We start from the raw sequence: 19,126 nt of genomic DNA, 5'->3' as shown, positions 1-19,126 counted from the left end.
ACAATAAGTCAAAATTATGAAAAAACTAATTTTAGTGCAGCTTGAATATATGAATCTACCAATGAGTCAAGCTGTGAACTCAGACGTATATACGAAAACAAGTACCATTCTTACATTCAAAGGTCATTTACCTCAATTGTATAATTTTTATAGCTCATTTACATTAGCGTCCCATTTGGATGTCCCATTCATTTCTGCTAGCTATGACTACCCTTGGCTTCAATTGCAGAATTGAGACACTTCTAACACTGACTTGTAAATTAGCTGGCTAGCGGTCTTAGCGCTGTGCGCTGTTCGCTTCAAAGTACATGTAACTCTTCCGAAAACACGTACGATTAAGGAACAATTGTATCGTTTCATGAAACCTAACAGGAGTGAACTTGAAAAGTATCGGCTACTTTGGGCACTTTTGGCATATATAAACCGGTGGGTCAGATGTGAAAAAATCAGTAGTTCAGTTGACCAGATCCAGTGGTATACTGCCGAATACTAGTGTTTAGTAGTCTAGCTGAATTGCGGTTAAGATGAAGTTTCTAGCGTTGGTGACTATTTTAGTGCTGGGAACTGTACATAGTGCACCAACAGACGAAGAACATGTCGCTGGGCCGAAATCAAGCGAGGCGGCCGAAGAACGGATTTTCGATTTGAGCAGAAAATCTAGACAGTTGTTAGGTTAGTGTGTGAACAATGTTGAATGTTATAAATTGGACAATCTTCACTGTAACGCCATTCTAGGTTCCAGCTTCGGTTACTCTCCCTACAACAACGGTTTCAATCAAGGAATCGGAAGCTATCCATACTCCTACAATTCCCTAGCGACGGGTTATTCCGGTTATCCGTCGACTGGTGGATATCCGTACAATGGATATGGTGTCGGTCAGTATGGCGGCAACGGATTATACGGAAATGGACTCTATTCAAACGGTGGATTGTATAGCAACGGATTGGGTTATGGTGGTGCAAATCCCTTCATCGGTGGATACAACTCAGTTCTTAATAATGGTGCACAACCGCTCTATAACGATCCTTACAGCCCATTCGCGAACAGGGGATTTTTTCCTGGATCACCCTTCTATAGACGACCTTATTGATGATGATGGAACGGTTGATGATGAAGCGGAATATGGACTGGGACGACACAGTAGATAATTCTTGGAAATATATAATTTAACAATTGCAATATGTATTTTTTTCTCACATAGTCTAGTCATTCCTCTTCTTTTATGCGTTTGAAGTATGTGGGAACCTTGAATTGTACAAATTTTTCTATTTATTGGTACTTCTTTCATAATAATTTGATAGATCTGTGGATGGAACTCATCGGATTCGGACTTGGAAAGGATATATGAATGAACGATAATAAAAGTCAGAAGAACGGAATACTATTCTCAAAATTCGCTTTAAATATTTTAGAATGTAAAAATAAGACTCGTCTGTAAGAGTTGCGTAAAAACCGTCTGTAGAAAATCGGAAAAAAAATCTCCGACTATTACAAAGTAGTTTTAGTTGACATTTTATTTTGAATGTAACGATTACGAATTATTTATTTTTAATTGGTTTTATTAGTGACTTTTTAAGGGATTCTTGTACTAAAGAATCGATTTCCCGGATTTCACGAGAAACTAGTCGACCATAAAATATGACCTCCGTTTATTCGAACAAAATTTTGCAGTTGTGTTCATTTTAATAATCTCCATGATTTTCTCTATCAATTGAAAAATATTAACACCAGAGCAATTTTTAAAAAGGGCGTAGAAGTTTTGCATGCAGCCTTTTCCAAAAAAATAAAATCTTCGATTACCGGATTTTATAAAGCAAAAGGAAAGAGTTACAGGGAATGACAACTTCTGCACAAATATACGCTGAAAAAAAGTTGTGACATTTTTCACAAAAAAAAATATTTATGCTAAAAAATGACATTTAAGAAACCCCTTTTTAATTTTTCATCTTTCTTCTTCATCTCTTTCTACAGAAAAAGGAAACATTTTAAACGGAATCGTGTTATGGCGAAACTGTCAGTTAAAAGGTTTTTCTAACGATAACTTTCAACATTTGTAAACTTCATGTAAATTGACTGATAAAACTATACTTTTATTATAAAATATGATTCTTCATATCGCCAGCAAACAAAAATGCTTTTAACTAATGGCGTAACGTGAATAACTTATCAACAGGTCATAATAAAACGAAAAAAAAAATCAGTTGAGACGAAATTTAAAATATCTCGAAGACTACCGCATTTTTGAAATTTTTTATGAGTGCTTTGATTTGAAATGGCATTTAGCACCTTAAAATAGAAAAATAGTATTTTTGTATGCAAACAGCATGATTTTTTTAAAATAAATTTAAAGTTATGGTGTGCTAGTTGTCTTTAATGGTGGTGCGATTCGTTGTGTCGGAACTAAATCCTCATTCAATTCACTTCACTCTGTTGCAAAATTGTTTTGACCACGAAAAAAAAAAAGAAAAGTTTGTTAAAGTTAATCGCTTTAAAGAAGAGAAGCATTGGGTCATTCAAGAAAAAAAGTTATAGAGAATATAATAAGAAACAAGTTTGGTAAGGAGATTATGTTGGATTTAATAGACACATTCCACGCACTTGTATCGCTTACCTCATGAAAATAAATCTGCTAATATAAGTAAAAGTTGTTCTCAAATATGTTGGTATAGGTTTAAGGCTCCCAAATCATAGATATTTAGTAATTTTTAAAAGAATTTTATGACGCTCGTCAATAAAAACCAGTAATACATTTAAGACACGTTTTTAATAATTGAATATATTTTCCCGTACCACAACGATATGTTCGTAATTAAATTAATTTGGAGTAATCTTAGATGCCATTTTATTGTATACATATTGTACAAAGATTTCATCTTTGGACGCAGATTTTTTTAGTGAATGGATTGCCGGATAAAATGGGAGCAATAATTGACCATTTTTGCGTTGTCCACTAACGCAAAAATCACGTTTTTTTTAATTTTCACGAAAACAGTGCACGATATCTATGAAATATTTTCAAAAGCTATTAGTACTCATCAATACCTTTCTAAAAATGTGCTATTTGTATATAACAAACTATGAAATCGTTCCTTTATAGGGGTGCACTGAAGTGTTGTCCCCTAACGCTTTCCGTTACAGTACAGTAAATCCTTCTGCAGAGGTACTTTGGGAGCCTACAGAACAGGATATAGACATAAAAGATATAAGCAACCTATTTCAGAAATAGCGCAGCCATGCAGTAGTATGAGTGTCCTAAGGGGTGGAAAGAGAGAGAGAGGGGGGGGGTTATGCCATTAAGGGGAAGGCCTACCTTATAATGTCACAAAATAATCGTGTTTTTATTACATCTATTAATGGATAAACTATCTAAGCATAAATCAACAATTTCAGAACAGGGTTCAAAGATATGGAATGGAACGCAATATGCCAAACAAGTATGAGAGCTCACGGAAGAATTTGGTCATAGGGAATAACACTCACTTGTCCTCCTTAAATATTCTTTCAAATTGACGGGATAACACTGTTCAACACACGATCGGTGAGCAGAACCAAAAAAACGGCAAATGTTTTGGGTCCCAGGAAACCCCTGGTGAAGAAATTTTTGAAAAAAATTGGAACCGGGCTTCACAGTTTAAAACCAAAGTTTGTATGGAGAACTAGGGGTGTTCAAGAGGCAAGATATCAATAAAAATGGTCATCTTCGCATAAAGTCTTACATAAAATGCTTTTTACATCGAAAAAGTAATCTATGCAAGTTTTTAGCGCAATCGGACATCATTAAGGGGGTGCGGCGTTTGAATATTGTTTTCATAATATAAGAAAAAATCCACAGTACATGAAATGTTGAAAATCGAATTTTTTTTGTCGAGATATGTCTAAAAATAGCATGAAACAGCAGCATCTAGCCTTAAAACAAACGAAAACCGCTGAAAACAAATTATAATTTTTTTTTAAATCCAAGAACTTGGAAATTTTTGAAAAAATGATTCGAAAATCGAAAATTTTACTGTAATGCCCTACGGTTAAAAAATAATTTCCCATCGAACTAGGCTTGGTAACAGCACAAATAAAAAGATAAAAAAGGCAGGAATTTGGGGTTCCAACTAAATCACCGTGAAGGAATTTTTGAAAAAAAAAATGGAACGGGACTTCACCAAAGTTTTGCGAATTTTTTGAAAATTTGCTTCTATTAAGTGAAAATGGACATTATTGATCGAATTTTTCCAACGTATTGGGCTTGGGAGCAGAACAAATGAAAAGATGGCGGAGATTAACGGTTCCAACTAAATCAGCGTGGAGAAATTTTTGAAAAAAATTGGAACTGGACTTCACAGTTTATAATTATTGACCACTTGGAACAAACCACGGGTTGTCTTTTCGAAATTGATTTTCTTCTACATGAACAAAACATCGCAGTTCAACACGGCTTTTTAATGTTTTAATAGCACGTTAAAGTCAAAATTTTATCGAGGATATGCATTTCTCAGAATTCGCAAATAAAAGATACAATTTCATGAAATTCTCCAGTTTTCTATCATTTAGATAATTCAGTGACAAGCCGGCCAGCTGACCCATAAAGCCGCAATTGTGTGCAGATTTTTAGCAATTTTTTATACTGAAATATATCTAAATTTTTCAAAAACTGCGTCGTTCCCTTCTTTTCCAAAAATCGCGTAAAACGGCTGCATTTTGATTAATTTCCGCAATCTTAACTATTAAGTGTCTTCTTGCAGATCTATGAGTAGAAACGGTTGAACAAACGCCAAAGGTTGAACTGGAAGGGCGATATTCTATTTCGAAATCTTTACTTCAACCGTATTACTGGTTTTTCGCGACATTATATACAATATGTAAATATCATAACTGCTTGACTGAGTATAATCGTTTGACAGTCTTACCTTTGCTGAGTTGCTTCAGTGTCACATTTGTTTATTTTTAACGCAACAAGAAAATAAATATTGAACCACCCTAATGACGTTTTTCGATCTGCCCTAATCAACAGTCAATTTTATTTTACAGATTTTATAATGTCAAAAACAAAGTCAGCGCATTAAAATTGCTTGAAAAAACTTATTTGGTCAACAAAATAAAAAATTGTTGAGTCACCCTAATAAACAGTTAATTTTATTTAATATATTTTCCGATGTCAATAATGTATTCAACTTACCAAAACTACTTGAATCCACCTTTTTCGAACCATTAGAAAGTGGCGATTGTGGTCTATAATCTCTTATATACCGGGCCACACTGTGGTATGCGGTATGCCCTGTTCTTAATCCATATTAATAGGATTTCTAACTATCATTTGTCAAATACACATAAAGGTGAAACTAGAAATACATCTAGTTTGGCATTTCAAATCTTTGTTTTGAGTTATTTACATGTCTAGAGGTAATATACTTCGCTTTGTTTGAGCTTCAACAAACACTTCGGTCGCATTAGGGGACAACACTTCATATGCGACCGTTTGTGTTCATTTTGGTGTTGTCCCCTAACGCAGCGTTTGCAACTGTCGTGAAAAAAATTTCATGAAAGCACGAAAATCTCGGTATACAGTATTGTTCTGTGACTATCAATGATCAAATTCCTAGAACAAATGGATGCTCTAAAGTTTGAGATAGAGCAGGGTTTTTGATAAATACAAGTGTAAGTTGTAAAATCAATATTTTGCTCTGTTGTCCCTTAACGCGACATTTTCACCTCTCAGAATGAAATGACAACCTGAAAAATATCGAACCTATAACATTAACGTTGTGTTAGGATTTTTAAAGTATGCAATTAAGTGTTTGAGCGTACATCGTAGGATTTTTCAAACGACTAGCTGTTAACAGTTGCATAATGCGTGCAAACGCTGTCCCCTAACGCTGGAATGTGTCAATAGACATTTGTTGAGTTTTCTATAACACACACCCGAAATTCACTTTTTTCAAAATAACTTTTGTTGGTGATTTTTAGAATTGCAAAATGTTTGGAAATTTTGTCCAGCACAAGAAAATACAAAATTGTTGTGATGCAAGTTTATTTATATCTCTTATATGTGTGGATTTTGTTGTGGATTTTGATTTTGAAATGAGCATTGTGCAATTCGTAATAGATAATAAACTTATTTAATGAATTATGGTCAAATTTTGTTTTTTAATGATTTTGAGTTCGAAACTGTAAAATTGAAACCAATTTAAAATATTTCTTTACTAACGAAGTCCCTTTGCAGTACGTATTTAATTGAAATTTATTAAATATGCTGTAATTGATTTGTGCACAAAGAATACAAAGAATAAATATAGATAATTTTTAAGTTTATATTGGAACAAATTATGCGTTTTGCTAGTATCTGTTTCTTAAAGGATTTCTTATGCGGGCAATTTCTGCACCTAGTGTATTTGTTCTATGTTGCCTCAATCGAAATAGTTACACATGTTTCAATTTTATGCAATCATCAAATTAATCAACGTGATACTGTTTTACTACGTTTCCTTTTTTTTTTATCAAGAGGAAAAAGGTCACCCGTTTTCGAATTAACATCCCGTTTTCTTCCCGGTTTATGTATTTTTATGTGCACCAAGCAGCTCCGATTACCAGTCATTCAGTATATTAAAGTTTCAAGCGAAGACAGACACACCTTTTTGAGATGGAATGGGGTGATTAAATCAGAAAACCTGTTCATTTCGGGAATTCTCCTCAGATTGGACTAGCTCTGCCATTGCTGCCCCGTAACAATGCAAATTTTATTGGATGATTTACACACAATACGAAACCCTAACTATTGGAGGAATTCTAACCCTATTCCTAGAAAAATATTCATTAGAATTATAACTAATAATCTGTCGAGAATTCCTCTATAAATCTGAATCTGAAGCATTTGTTTTGATGCTGTTGACACCTGTACTCTTTTTCAATACAGCAACACATTTGCAGAAACTAGCTACACCAGAATTTACTTTCGGTGCACGAGTTAAATTGCTGCGTATGCAAATAGTCACGAAAAGTTATTAACTTAAAAAAAGTCACGATTTCGTCGTAAAGGTTGTATCTAGATAAATAAGTACCTATTTAAAGCAACAAATGTGTACCGAATGGTGTACAGTCTACTATTGTTTGCGAAAACCAACGGATAAGTTCAGGAAATTAATTTTAGAATAAAATCTAACCATTCCCAGATTTTATCCAGAACAGTAATGTTTCTTCCGAGTGGAGTAGTCTTACTAGTGTTATTTGTGGGTTTGGCTTTCGCCATTCCACAACTTACCGGATCTGGTCTGGTACCGCTGGGTGGTTTGATCCCCAGCAATTCAGGTGACGCGACCCATGTTCCCGATAGTGCCCCTGCCTACAATCCAGCTGGTCGTCGGAAACGGCAAGTTCGTGAAACCGACGCTCCAGTGGATTCGATTGTTGCAGCTGAAGGCATAATTATGGCGCCCGCTCGGAAACGATAGGATTGAAACGATTTTTGCCAAATGTCGAAGCAGAGGTAAAATGAATTCGATGAGTTTGTTTGAAATAAATGCAATTACTAATGCAATTGGAAACATAAAGTTACTTTATATATGTTTTCTACCACATAAAGTTATTTTTACCTTGTCAATATTTACAGTTTGTGTCAGATAAAAGGCGAGAACTTCATCGGCTTGATTTTAGGGCATCTTCAGCAGTATTTTCAATATTTCGATATGAAGTTATTAGGTTATAAGTTCTAATTTGACGTCCATTAAAAAGTAGTCCAAAACTTTACAAAAAAAGCATAGATGACTTAAATGAAGCACGAGTCTCTCTTGTCTAGCCAGTAGATACCGAGTAAAAAGTTTGTATTTTGCAACTACAATGATTTCATGATTTCTGGATTGTACCAATTGTATGAAATTGTTGCGCAAGCGATTTTTTTTGCATTTGCATATAGCGCTGTAATAAAGAGGTCAAAAATGCGGTGTTGGTCCTATTTTCCCAATAGAAACAACAAAACTCTGAAAACACAGAATTGATTTATATTTTTGGATTATATCTCAAGATTTTCCCATTTTAATGTCCGAAACAAAACAGAAAATCAATGGTCCACTTTCTACTTCTGTCCAACATTCGATCCACAAGCAATCAAGGTGGACGATTTTGCGTTTTTTTTTATTTTCCGTTGTACGCACTAGGTGCCTATCATCGATGCTAGAAAAACCTTCACCATTTAGAGACTAGATATTAGCCCATTAACACATTGACTAGAACTAATGGCTTTGCTTCCCTTCCGAAGGAAGACGACGTGACCACAGTGATTTTTCAAATCAAAAAATCCCAACGACCTTGGCTGGGATTGAACCCATACCCACTAGGGTGAGAAGAAGTCACGTTTGCCACTCACCCAACGGCTCCGCCTGGCAGAGTGATCGATAACAAGTAGTCTCTCGATCTAGAGTGCATTGTCTTATGAACAAAAGAATACATTGTATTTGTTCTTGCCTTCACGAGCAAAAAACGCTGCTGCAACACCGATGACCGAGCAATCTAGATGACCGAGTTTTCGTGAGATGGAATATTTTCTGAAAGTGAAAATGGAGGTTAGGATTGCGAAAATCGCCTATACCCAGCATCATCATTTGCGCAGTTCAGTACTGGTATCATTCAACAAATTAAGTCAAACAGAAAGTTTCGTTTTCCAGAACAATCTAGAACATGTGGTTGGAATCGATGGCGTTGGAATACGTCGTAATACCGACAATCATGTTCCATTTCATCTGTGACTTTTGTATACTTTTATAGACTGGGTTAAAGTAATTTCCGATGATTATATTGAATTTGAAAATAATTCAACTTCCAACTAACCAGCAAAGCATGGTTTCTTGTTTATTTCGATGCGGATTGTTGTGGATTTTATTTCGTGCAAAACTATGGCAGGAATGCACAGTGTTTTAAAACGTCGTTTTAGCGCTCGAAATTAATAGCGTCTGAACCGTTAACGTTAGAAGTATAGTTTGTTCCGAGAAGTTCTTGCCTTTATGATTGCGCATCTATAGAAATATATCGTTCAGAGATTAATTCTGTTCGTGATATACGAAATTTATTTGCAGAGCTAATTAAGATTAAGAGAGATCCTTTGTCCGCTTTAACGGTCATTTTAAATATATTTGTAGTTGGAACTGTGGTCGTATTTACGATGATGGCGCCATTGACATGTGAACAAGCGTGCGAGGGATAGACCACTAGTGAAAAATTGTTCCCAAGCCTGGAGGGTAACAATCTAGTTAATGAGTGTTTGGGACCGTGTACTCTGGGAGTGTTCTTAGAAAATGAGCGGTTCGATATTTTTAGAGAAATTTCCTTATAGCGTTATGTCTGTTAATCTGTGATAATACTTTTATTTTTGAACGAATAGTTACCACTGTTTGTTTGTTAGTTGCTAAGAGTGAACACTTTTACAAGTTTTTTTTTGCAAATTCTATGTAAATTACTATGATTATTACGAATCATGGTATCTTTGCAAAGCTTTCTTAAAATGTCAAGGATTTCATCATGACGAATTCAGTTTAATCCTACAAGCCATGCAAACTTGTTAAATCCAAATCAAAGTCGTGGATATTCACAATAGTTATGTTTTTACAAATTTAGTTTAGAACGGCGAGGTCCGCACCATGATGAATAAATTGTTTAATGATTTCTTATATAGAAGAAGTTAGTGAGAGTGGTAATATCAACACACTTATATGTTAAGGACGATATCCCCTAAAATAATGGTATCAGCAGTAAAATTCATTACTATGAGAGCCCCTAAAGGCGTTGGAATCGCGCATACAAAGACAGTTTTTACTTCAAATTATTGATGGCATTTTGGTAAAACACTTACTGAGTTCGTACTAGTTGCGATTTTTAGCAACATTAGTTTTATATTTATAGATTAAAATGCAATAATTAAAAATCTTTTACGTAATAATGGAGTACCGATGTGAGTTTTTCGAAGTGCGTATAAAAGCCATTATTTTTGGCCTGATTCAATGCGTTCTTCATGCAGGATAGTGCAGGGTTGCCAAAATTAAATCTGTATTTTTGTTCTAAAAAATCTTTTGATCTGTATGTTCCCTTCGAAAAATCTGTGTCGGTATCTGTATCGAATCAGTTGAGTCGTTTAACCTTTTGTTGGATTATCTATCGAAAATGTTAACCCTAGAACGTTGCACTGGGGTACAAATGTACCCCAAGCCTTCTTTGGAGCCGTGTGAAGACGAGAATTCGGCATTTATCGACCTGGGACCATAACCATAATTCAATTTAGAGTTCCTAGTAAGAGTAGAAAAAGGTGGAATAACCAGTTTGCTTATAGCCCTCGTAGAAGCAGGTGTCAAAGTTGGCGTGGGGTATATTTGTACCCCAGTGTACGGTTGCCGATAGCGTTTCGTCAGGTTTTGTACTGTCAGTGAAATTGTGACTCGTGACAATACCAGTTTAAATACTGGTTGTTTTACGACGCTAGTAACAATTAGAATTATAAAATCGTTTTCAATAATTTATTCAATTAATTTAATTTAATTTTGAAGTAGAAAAAAATCGTTCTGATTTTTGTTGATTTTTATTGTTGTATGTCTTATATTTTATACTTTTTCAAAACAATGGCTCGCAAGTATAATTTGCGCACATTAACTGCTGTAACAGTAACGTTTCGTGTTACCAATGTGTTACTGGTCAGAAATACTTTTTTCATTTCGATTTCCACCCCATTTTGTGGTATTTTCCTTTCCCGATTTTTAAACTTTCACTTTTTCAAATTATTGCACTTTTTCAAAAATATCAAAATTCAATTTTATTCCATTTTTAGACAATTCTTTCAACTTTTAGAAACATTTGATTTTTTTAAAATCGGTTGAAAATTCGCAAAGTTATAGTAATTTTTGTGAAAAAAGTCAAAACCGCGATTTTTTCACTCTTTTTTTTTGTAAAAAAACCAATTTATGTATCATTGATTCAATAAATTCCGTACTTTCACTTACACAGCTGTTTTTGCAATTAAAAAACGAAGAAAATGACGTACTACACATTTATTTTGTTTGCATTTTTACCTGCGAAAATTGTGATCAAAGCTTGGGGTACATTTATACCCCAGTGCAACGTTCTAGGGTGGAAAACGCAAGTGACACGTTCTAGGATTAATTCCTGTGATTTAAATCAGTCAAGGATCTGTTTACATTTTCGTAAAAAAAACATTACAAATCGTTCTAATATGTTACATTCAGAAACTTGAACTTTACCGATGTGCACAATGGAAAAATAAATTTCTTCTTCATTTAATGACTTTTGTTGATATATAATGTTATATGCATTAAATCGACCAAAATGGGGATTAACAAAATCACAGAGCATTACAATTAACGTTTCTGGAAATAGACTTCAGCCAGGCGTTTGCTGGGTGCAAACCTGAGTGTATTACAAACTTTTACCTTTCAGAGTGAGCGACCACTCTCAAAAGTGAAGATATATTATAATCTGAGACGAGACATGCAGATAGCAAAAAATCGAACGTCAAATGCAGCCAGGGGGTACTGTCAATGCAGTCAGTCAATTTAAACTATGTGAGGCAAAATGAGAGGCCATGTGAGACAAATGATAGAATGAACAGAAAACAAGAAAAAGAAATCATCTATCGGCAAGTCCCGTCCCAGATTATAATATAGAGGGCTAAGCTGAGCGAGACAGAGGAAGTATTACTGAAACTGAAAAAAATATTTCTAAAAATAGTTTTTGTAACATCATTTTTCAAAAATATGTACATACACGCAAATATCTGTATATCTGCACTTACAGATTCTTGGTTTGAAACTACTGAAAAATCTGTATAAATACAGATTATTCTGTATTTTCGGTAACCCTGGGATAGTGTATGGACTCCATACTACGTTGCAATATTTCAGAATTGGTCTGACGTATATATTTAAGAGTGATTTATTGGTTTAAGGTTCTTAAAAATTATTCCCTAATTATCGTATAATTTAAATTTTTTCTACAAATTGGTTTCCTAAATATATGTCTATTGATTGGGAATAAGATTTTGTGCTGCACGCAATTGAATTACATTTTTGTGTTGAGTTGTAATAGAGTTCTAATACACCACGTGTGAAATACATTGATTCCATGCTGGAATACTTCAGCGTCATTTGCATTACTTATTTCCATAAATAGTTTTATTTCGTCGGCATATAAACGCACTTTGATGCGTTTAAGGGTTGTACGACATTCCCCCGAAAACCATTTCCCAGAAACTAAAACAGTATTTTTGCCCAGAAAACCGTTACCCAGAATGAACAAATACCCAGAAGTTCATACCCCAGAAAAAAACCATTTTCCAGAAGTTGAGGTATTTTACGTATATTCATACTTTCTTGATATGTTTGCACAAAAAGGTATGTAACCCCTTAAGTATAAAAGAAATGTCATTTATGTACAAGATGAAAAGTAGAGGGCTAAAGTGAGAAACCTTGAGACGACAAAGGTGACTTATATTTATTTAGAAAGTACATTTTCAAAACGTATAATTTGTTAATGTTTCATTAAATATGATTACAGCCATACCAGAAATCTTCGATCCATGCATATTTTCTGCAGTTTAATTACAAGCAATGGTATGTCAACTAGAAATAGGCGATGTTGAGGCACTTTTTTCACAATCTTTCTTAACTTGAAAAATCGATTTTTTGCATCCGATCTTTTCGGTTCGATGTTTGACAACATCGATTTTATTGATTCAATAAAGATTTTCTTTTAAAATTCCCATTGAAAAAAAACGCAATTTTTTCCACAATCGACCTTTTTACCTCGAAATATCGATTTATTGCATCGATTTTTCACGGATCGATGTGCGACAACATCTATTTTTTCGAATTAAAGGTATCGATGTAGCAAAATTGATTTAATTTTCCAAAATGCCCATCGTTCACATTAGTGATCAAATGCTCCACTGAAGTTGGTGTGTGGGGATTCCACGTGCTTGCATTGTCCATTGCATTTAAAGTAAATGTTATAAATTTTAGTAAATTGGATGTAGTTGAGCGGGTGGTAAAAACGTCATGCTTTTTTGAATAGTTTGGGTATGCAACAGATAATTTAAATTTCACGGGAATTTCGCATATCCGATTTAGAACCAGATTTGAACATAGACACCAAATCTTCGCTGTTGTGCTATCTTATGACAAATGCCGTTTTGGGGTAAACAGAGTTAGATATGCGACATTACTTGTCTAAAAAATCTCTACAAAGTGGCGTTTGCAGAATTTTGACATTCTACTTGGTTACTAAAGTATAGCGAGAAACGCGTTGAGAAATTTTTAATGTTCTGTTTCAAATGACTGTGCCAGGAGATCGGCTCAAATTATTTTGATGTATAAGATGTTTTTATATGTAAAACTTTTTGAGAAACACAATGGCATAATCATTTTCAAAACAAAAATGCGCGAATTGTGATAAAATTGCAATTTATGCTTTAAACTGGAAATATAGCATATATGGCAACACTGTAACCAAAAATGACTATTTTTCCTAGATTCCCTGACTCATTTCCTTCAAAATGCATTTCATCCATTGTTTATAGACTAAATGAAGCCAATGATATAAATAAAAGTTAATAATTGATGATTTTTTTTTTGATTGACGAAATAGGAACATTTCCATCTTTCTAGGAATTGTTTATTTTTTAGGGACATGATGAAAATATGGTGTAATGGTGGGGTAAGTTCTTCTGCCTGAATGTTCAAAAATAAGCCGGGTATTCCATCAGTTCCTGGTCCTTTTAATGCGGCTAGATTGTTTATTGCAAAATAATGCAATCTGATAGTCGATAGATTGAAAATTCTGGTATAAATGAAAAGACGTCGCAGTAAATGTTTTGTAAATTTCATCACGCCGCAATTGTGAATGGAAACTACTACTAATCAATTTCGTTTCCACGTCACTAATAGACACGTTCTGATCTAACTCTCGAATTTGTTTATTATATTGTATGCAAATGTCACGATAATTTTGTAAATTGGTGTCCTTCGTTGTATTTCTGCAGAGTTTTTGGACTTTTTTCTGTTTTATAAATTCTTCAATCGTGAATCGATCGAAACAGGAAATTTACTACCATGACTTCTTCGTCTTCTTCTTTTTAGCGGTATACTTTCATCAATTATGTTCTCAATATTTTAAGGTTGCACAGAGAATGCGCAAAATTCGCAAACGAAAAAAGCAGTTTTTTCCACAACATATGTCAGATCTTCATAAAAATCAATCAGCAGTACTGTAACAACATTCTACATACGCTGATTGATTTTTATGAAGATCTGACATACGGTGTTGAAAAAAACTGCTTTTTTCGTTTGCGAATTTTGCGCACTCTGTGCAACCTTAAAAGTCCACAGAAAAAATTATTTTGTGATTTTAAATTTATTTTCATGCACACATTTGGAGCATGAATATAAATGAAAAATTATGTTCCACCACAAATACACACAACTTGTCCCGCTTTATTTAATGAATTTTACTATAATTTTACACGTTGATTGAAGCTTACAGGTTCATTAAACGGGACTTTAATATATTTTTAATCCAATATTGCTGTAAAATAAATGACATGTAATATTACACGAATGAAAGTGTAAAATCATATGCTTTTTGATGCTCCCATTGAGTGTATCGAATTCAACTTAATTTTCAATCAAATTTTTGATGCAAGCTTTGTATGTTTACATTCGTATTGATTTACATGTTGTTTAAATTTCATTATTTTTTGGTGTGAAAACAAGTTAATCTCGTTCGGCACTATCTCATATTCCAAGTGATTAAGAAGAGAATTATGCGTAAATACGGAGTATTAAATTGCTGTGTGGAATGCTTCATCGTTCATTATGGGCTTAGTAATTCAATCACAGAAACATCATCGGAACATTTTGTGAATAATAGGTCTATATATGCATTTAGTTTATTTTTTTTTTGGCTGCGGTCAGCTATTTTCGTCCACGTCTCTTATAACTTATTTTTATAGAGTGATTCATCAGCAGTGCTATCAATTTTCGGCAGTCATATCAGCACAAAGAACAAATGTTTTATTGTTATATTCATTGGTTTACTTTAAGCCTATTAAATCATCAATAAATTATATTAACTGTTTTTATCGTATCAAGCACTTGCATATGCTTTGGAGTAGTACATACACTATACTGCGCATAATCACAAATCAGTCAGATTTCCCTATGAACATGGGACTGAGAGTGAGTAGCAAGTTTGTTTCTTTTCGTTCTCATTGTTTTCAATCTTGTTCTAGTAATTAGCCAAAAACCGCGCATATGTCATCGGTTATACACCGAACACCCGTTTTTATCAGCCCTTGGTGTATATTTGGTTGACCAAATGGAGGTAACGACAACACATTTATTTATTTGCTTTGGTAAACCGAAGCTGTTAAAATGTTCAACATTATTCCGTAGACATAGCCTCAATAACCCTGGCTGGCTGACGAAATCGGGTCGAAAAATTGACAAAATTGGGGGCTGATAAAAAAGGGGTTTTCACTGTATATCCGACATACAAAGTTAGTCGTTTCAGGTATTTCAGTAGGGCTTAATGTGCCTTAGATATCAGGACAACGCGCGCGACAAAGGAATCAATCGTCCGCGGAGAAAGAAGCTAACACATAATTGTCTTCAATATTAATACTAAAATTTATACACGATAAATAATGCGTGTATTACGAAACCTTTAATTAAATAGATATATCGACAAATGTCTCAAGACACTAAAAATAATCACTTTTCATTATATTGTATTCTTTTTAGAATAGCTAGTTTCACCGGAATGAAGGAGCAAGTAATAATAAAATCGTATACCTGACGTTTGATTCAATTAAACATAAGCAACACTCCCGACTGTCGGCTGTCCGGAGCTGAAATTGCTTTTTTACAAACCGAACATTTCAAAATTAATTCAATGAACGATAAATTCTCGGAAGCTGGCTGCCCAGAGCAATAAACACATGAATACAATACTCCATAACAACGTTTGCTACACTGAAATGTTTTCCCCCGATGACTGTAAGGACGTGGTCGGCGCCGTTATCGACATTTCAAAGTAGAGAACTATCGAAACGTGCACATTGAGAATGGATAGCTACTGCTAGGCCCATTCATTGATTATCTATGCAATTTCACTTATTCTGGTCAATCACGGAGTAGCAACTACGAATTGTACGGTCATCATGCTCATGCTCAATTAAGATATATTTCGGCAAGATGGGAAATATAATCACAAAAACACAAATCAGGTTATCATTTATGGCAGCGACCATGGCATCAAGAGAGAAATAGAATTGGTAATTTAAGCTTAAGTTGTCCGTCTATAACTACTCTCCACTACACATAGAGGCACCTACTCTTTGTCGTTAGTTTATCGTATACACAGTCGCCGCAAAATGATTCTGAATAGCACAAAACATTGGTGTGGGTATGCTGACGGTATAAGTTCACCAAAAAACATATAACATCGAAAACAGCCGTATTGTTCACAGAGGGATGATTGTAATTATATCTGACTTAAGGGGGTATCATAGAGTAGCATTAAATTAGAGGATTGTTAAAAAAAATCTTTGTACTCCAGCATCACTTCTCGTTCACTTTTATGATTAACAAATTCCACGAAATATGAAATGGTGAAGATCGTGTCTAAATAAGGCTCACATGTCGTGATCCTTATTAAATAATCTGGTTTTCAAAAATTCCTTTGTTGGAATTGTGGACTAAAAGTATACCACTAAAAAGTTCAAAAATTATAATTCAGCTAATAAACAATAACCGTTTTGTTATGATCTGACTACAAATTATTACAAACTTTTTCCGAGATGTTCAAATTTCTCCAATTTGCAGATTTTGAAGCATAATGTTTTTAAAATGACTGGGAAAATAATCTCATAACAATTCATTAAGCATTTATATCATTGTATGTCAAAACATTTATTACTATTATCTACACCTCACGAAACGTGATGGAAACATATTTTATGTATATTTACTATAAGTGTTAAACTGTATTACGTGTTTTCGGATATCAGTACCCATACTACATTTAGGTTTAATCAGATATTGTAATGTTAGAAAAACAATTCGCAAGCAAAATCAAAGCTTTCAATTAGACCTACAGGATCATTTCACCTTAATATTGCGGTTTCGACCAGAATAAACCGCTTTTAGAGTGAAACATGGCTAACTGGAAACCTTGAACATGCACAGCCAAGAGGGAGGAGATTCACACGGAAATTCTCAATACCGGTGAACCTTGTGACATTGGGCGAAGATTTGCGTGTCTGTCTTGTCGTTTGGATGAATAAAAGAACATCGCAGGATCGCAATAAGCGTAGTCAACGATCAGTTTTGGGGAACGAATATTGTCAGGTCTTGAGCGCTTTTTCGAGGGGTTGCCAATTGCTAATTTAAGGTGAGATATCGGTGTATTGAAGCTGTAATACATAAATTTAGAGATCGTGTAGGCGTTTGTTTATTATTGTTCTCAGTACTGGATTAATTATGATTCAAAGATACGGTTGGCAGTTACTCTAGTGTTTAATGTGTTATCTTGTTTCATTAGTAGGTGTTTAGTGATTTTGTTTATTTTGTTTACGTTTCAGTCACCCCAAAACAGTTTAAGTGTAACTAATTAAATCCGTAATGTAATCCGTAGATCAACTATAATGTAGGCGTTGCTTAGATTCAAACCAAGTCATCAGCTTACTGCATTGTTACTGTGAAATGGTGTTTGGCAGTCAGTTGTCGAATAATAGTGAGTGAGCACAAAATTTAATTTCACGTTTTAGAATTAGTAATAGCAATTCAATAAGAGATGGTAGACTGATGTGCCAGTTTTGATTCTATTAGGGAACCTACCGTGCTATTTTGTTAATTACTCGGCCTGCAGGTTACGGAATACGTAAAAATTAGTATCAATATCTTTTATTCAGGTGTAAGAAGTAGTATCACAACAAAAATGAATATTGTTAAATATACTTATTTGAGCGAAACTACAATCGAAAGCCCCTATTTCTTCCTAGCTTTTGAGCCAGCTCGATGAACACAGATAGCAGACACACTTCTAACCAACGGCTTCAAATGAACAGAGTGATTAAAGGAATTGATTCAAAATTGGCTCATCAATAATCATACTTAAAAAAAGCTGTCAATGCAAAGCCGTGCGATTTCAGTGCTCGTAGATTATACTCCTAGAAAATATTACTTATTTCGTCAGTTTCAGATAAAATGAAGACAGAGTTGCTGTACATTCACGGCATGCAATCTTTTACGTTCATTTTCAGAACAAATCACAATAATGAATCCCACACATTGTTGGATGCTGGTGATACTCGCCACGGCAGCCGTTGCCCTTCCCCAGTCAGAAGTAGTCCCAGCTGCACAGGACCCTGAGCCCGTACCGGAACAACTCTCCGAACAGAAAGCTGCCGATGAGCAGCCTATTCAGGTTCCCGCAGTAGCTCCCGCCGTCAAACTTGCTGATCTAGCTATGGTCAATGAGCATCCAGTAAATGTAGATGAGTATGCTGCCCGCCGGAAGCGACAGTTTGAGGAAGTCGATGTCAATGTTGACGTGATCAATAATAATGGTGGTTTTGGTGGTCCTGGGTTCAACCGTGGATATCCCGAGTATGGAAACGGTGGCTTCGGAGGTTACGGAGACTATGGCAATGGTGGATTTGGACGGGATTACTATTAAAGGGTGCCATTTTTTTTCTTGCAATTTAGTGGTGGTGTTGTCCTACTTTATTAAGCTTTGAGGAACAGTCAGTGTGGGCGCATTTCAATTGGGCCTTGAATCAAAGAGGAGTGCATAAACAAATGCATACCATGATTAGTTATCGATTTTTTTGAATTGATTGAACTGTATGTAGAATCTTGTATTTTTGTTAAACGATAAACGATTGAACTATTGCAACTGTTCACCTGTGGATACTCTCAGCATCATTCTCGTCATCATTTTCATTATGGATGAAAATAAAATTGTTCATCAGCAGGAGCATTGATTGTGCGTGATAAAAAGATATTAATAAGCTTTCATGGAATTAAATAGTGACTGTCGTTTTATAAATCAACACCTGCTTCAGGATTTCGTGAAAACTTCTTGTTA

General features: G+C 34.6%; 2 protein-coding genes and 1 long non-coding RNA gene across 4 annotated transcripts; all 3 read left to right on the top strand.

The window, feature by feature from the left end:
• The first annotated feature begins 463 nt into the window (after positions 1 to 463).
• LOC131685649 (uncharacterized) lies at positions 464 to 1,149 on the top strand. The gene is made up of 2 exons (XM_058969518.1): positions 464 to 672; positions 736 to 1,149. Exons 1-2 carry the CDS (start codon positions 525 to 527, stop codon positions 1,089 to 1,091), a joined length of 504 nt encoding a protein of 167 aa, XP_058825501.1. The 5' UTR covers positions 464 to 524; the 3' UTR covers positions 1,092 to 1,149.
• Positions 1,150 to 7,093: 5,944 nt separating this feature from the next.
• On the top strand, positions 7,094 to 7,969 carry LOC131683163 (uncharacterized). Its single transcript, XR_009304407.1, has 2 exons — positions 7,094 to 7,472; positions 7,596 to 7,969. It is a non-coding gene; the product is annotated as an uncharacterized LOC131683163 (long non-coding RNA).
• Positions 7,970 to 17,316: 9,347 nt separating this feature from the next.
• Positions 17,317 to 19,126, top strand: LOC131683160 (uncharacterized). 2 transcript variants are annotated; one of them, XM_058964993.1, is made up of 2 exons: positions 17,317 to 17,428; positions 18,300 to 19,123. In XM_058964993.1, exon 2 carries the CDS (start codon positions 18,314 to 18,316, stop codon positions 18,713 to 18,715), a length of 402 nt encoding a protein of 133 aa, XP_058820976.1. In that variant the 5' UTR covers positions 17,317 to 17,428; positions 18,300 to 18,313; the 3' UTR covers positions 18,716 to 19,123. The 2 variants fall into 2 exon arrangements, with proteins under 2 accessions (XP_058820976.1, XP_058820974.1); XM_058964991.1 differs by lacking the exon at positions 17,317 to 17,428 and adding an exon at positions 17,673 to 17,770 and having other exon boundaries at positions 18,300 to 19,126.

The sequence above is a fragment of the Topomyia yanbarensis genome, chromosome 2 (assembly GCF_030247195.1).
Source record: "Topomyia yanbarensis strain Yona2022 chromosome 2, ASM3024719v1, whole genome shotgun sequence".
In the NCBI taxonomy this organism is placed as follows: domain Eukaryota; kingdom Metazoa; phylum Arthropoda; class Insecta; order Diptera; family Culicidae; genus Topomyia; species Topomyia yanbarensis.
The sequence above is the reverse complement of the archived record's forward strand: the minus strand, read 5'-3'. Positions and strand labels throughout refer to the sequence as shown.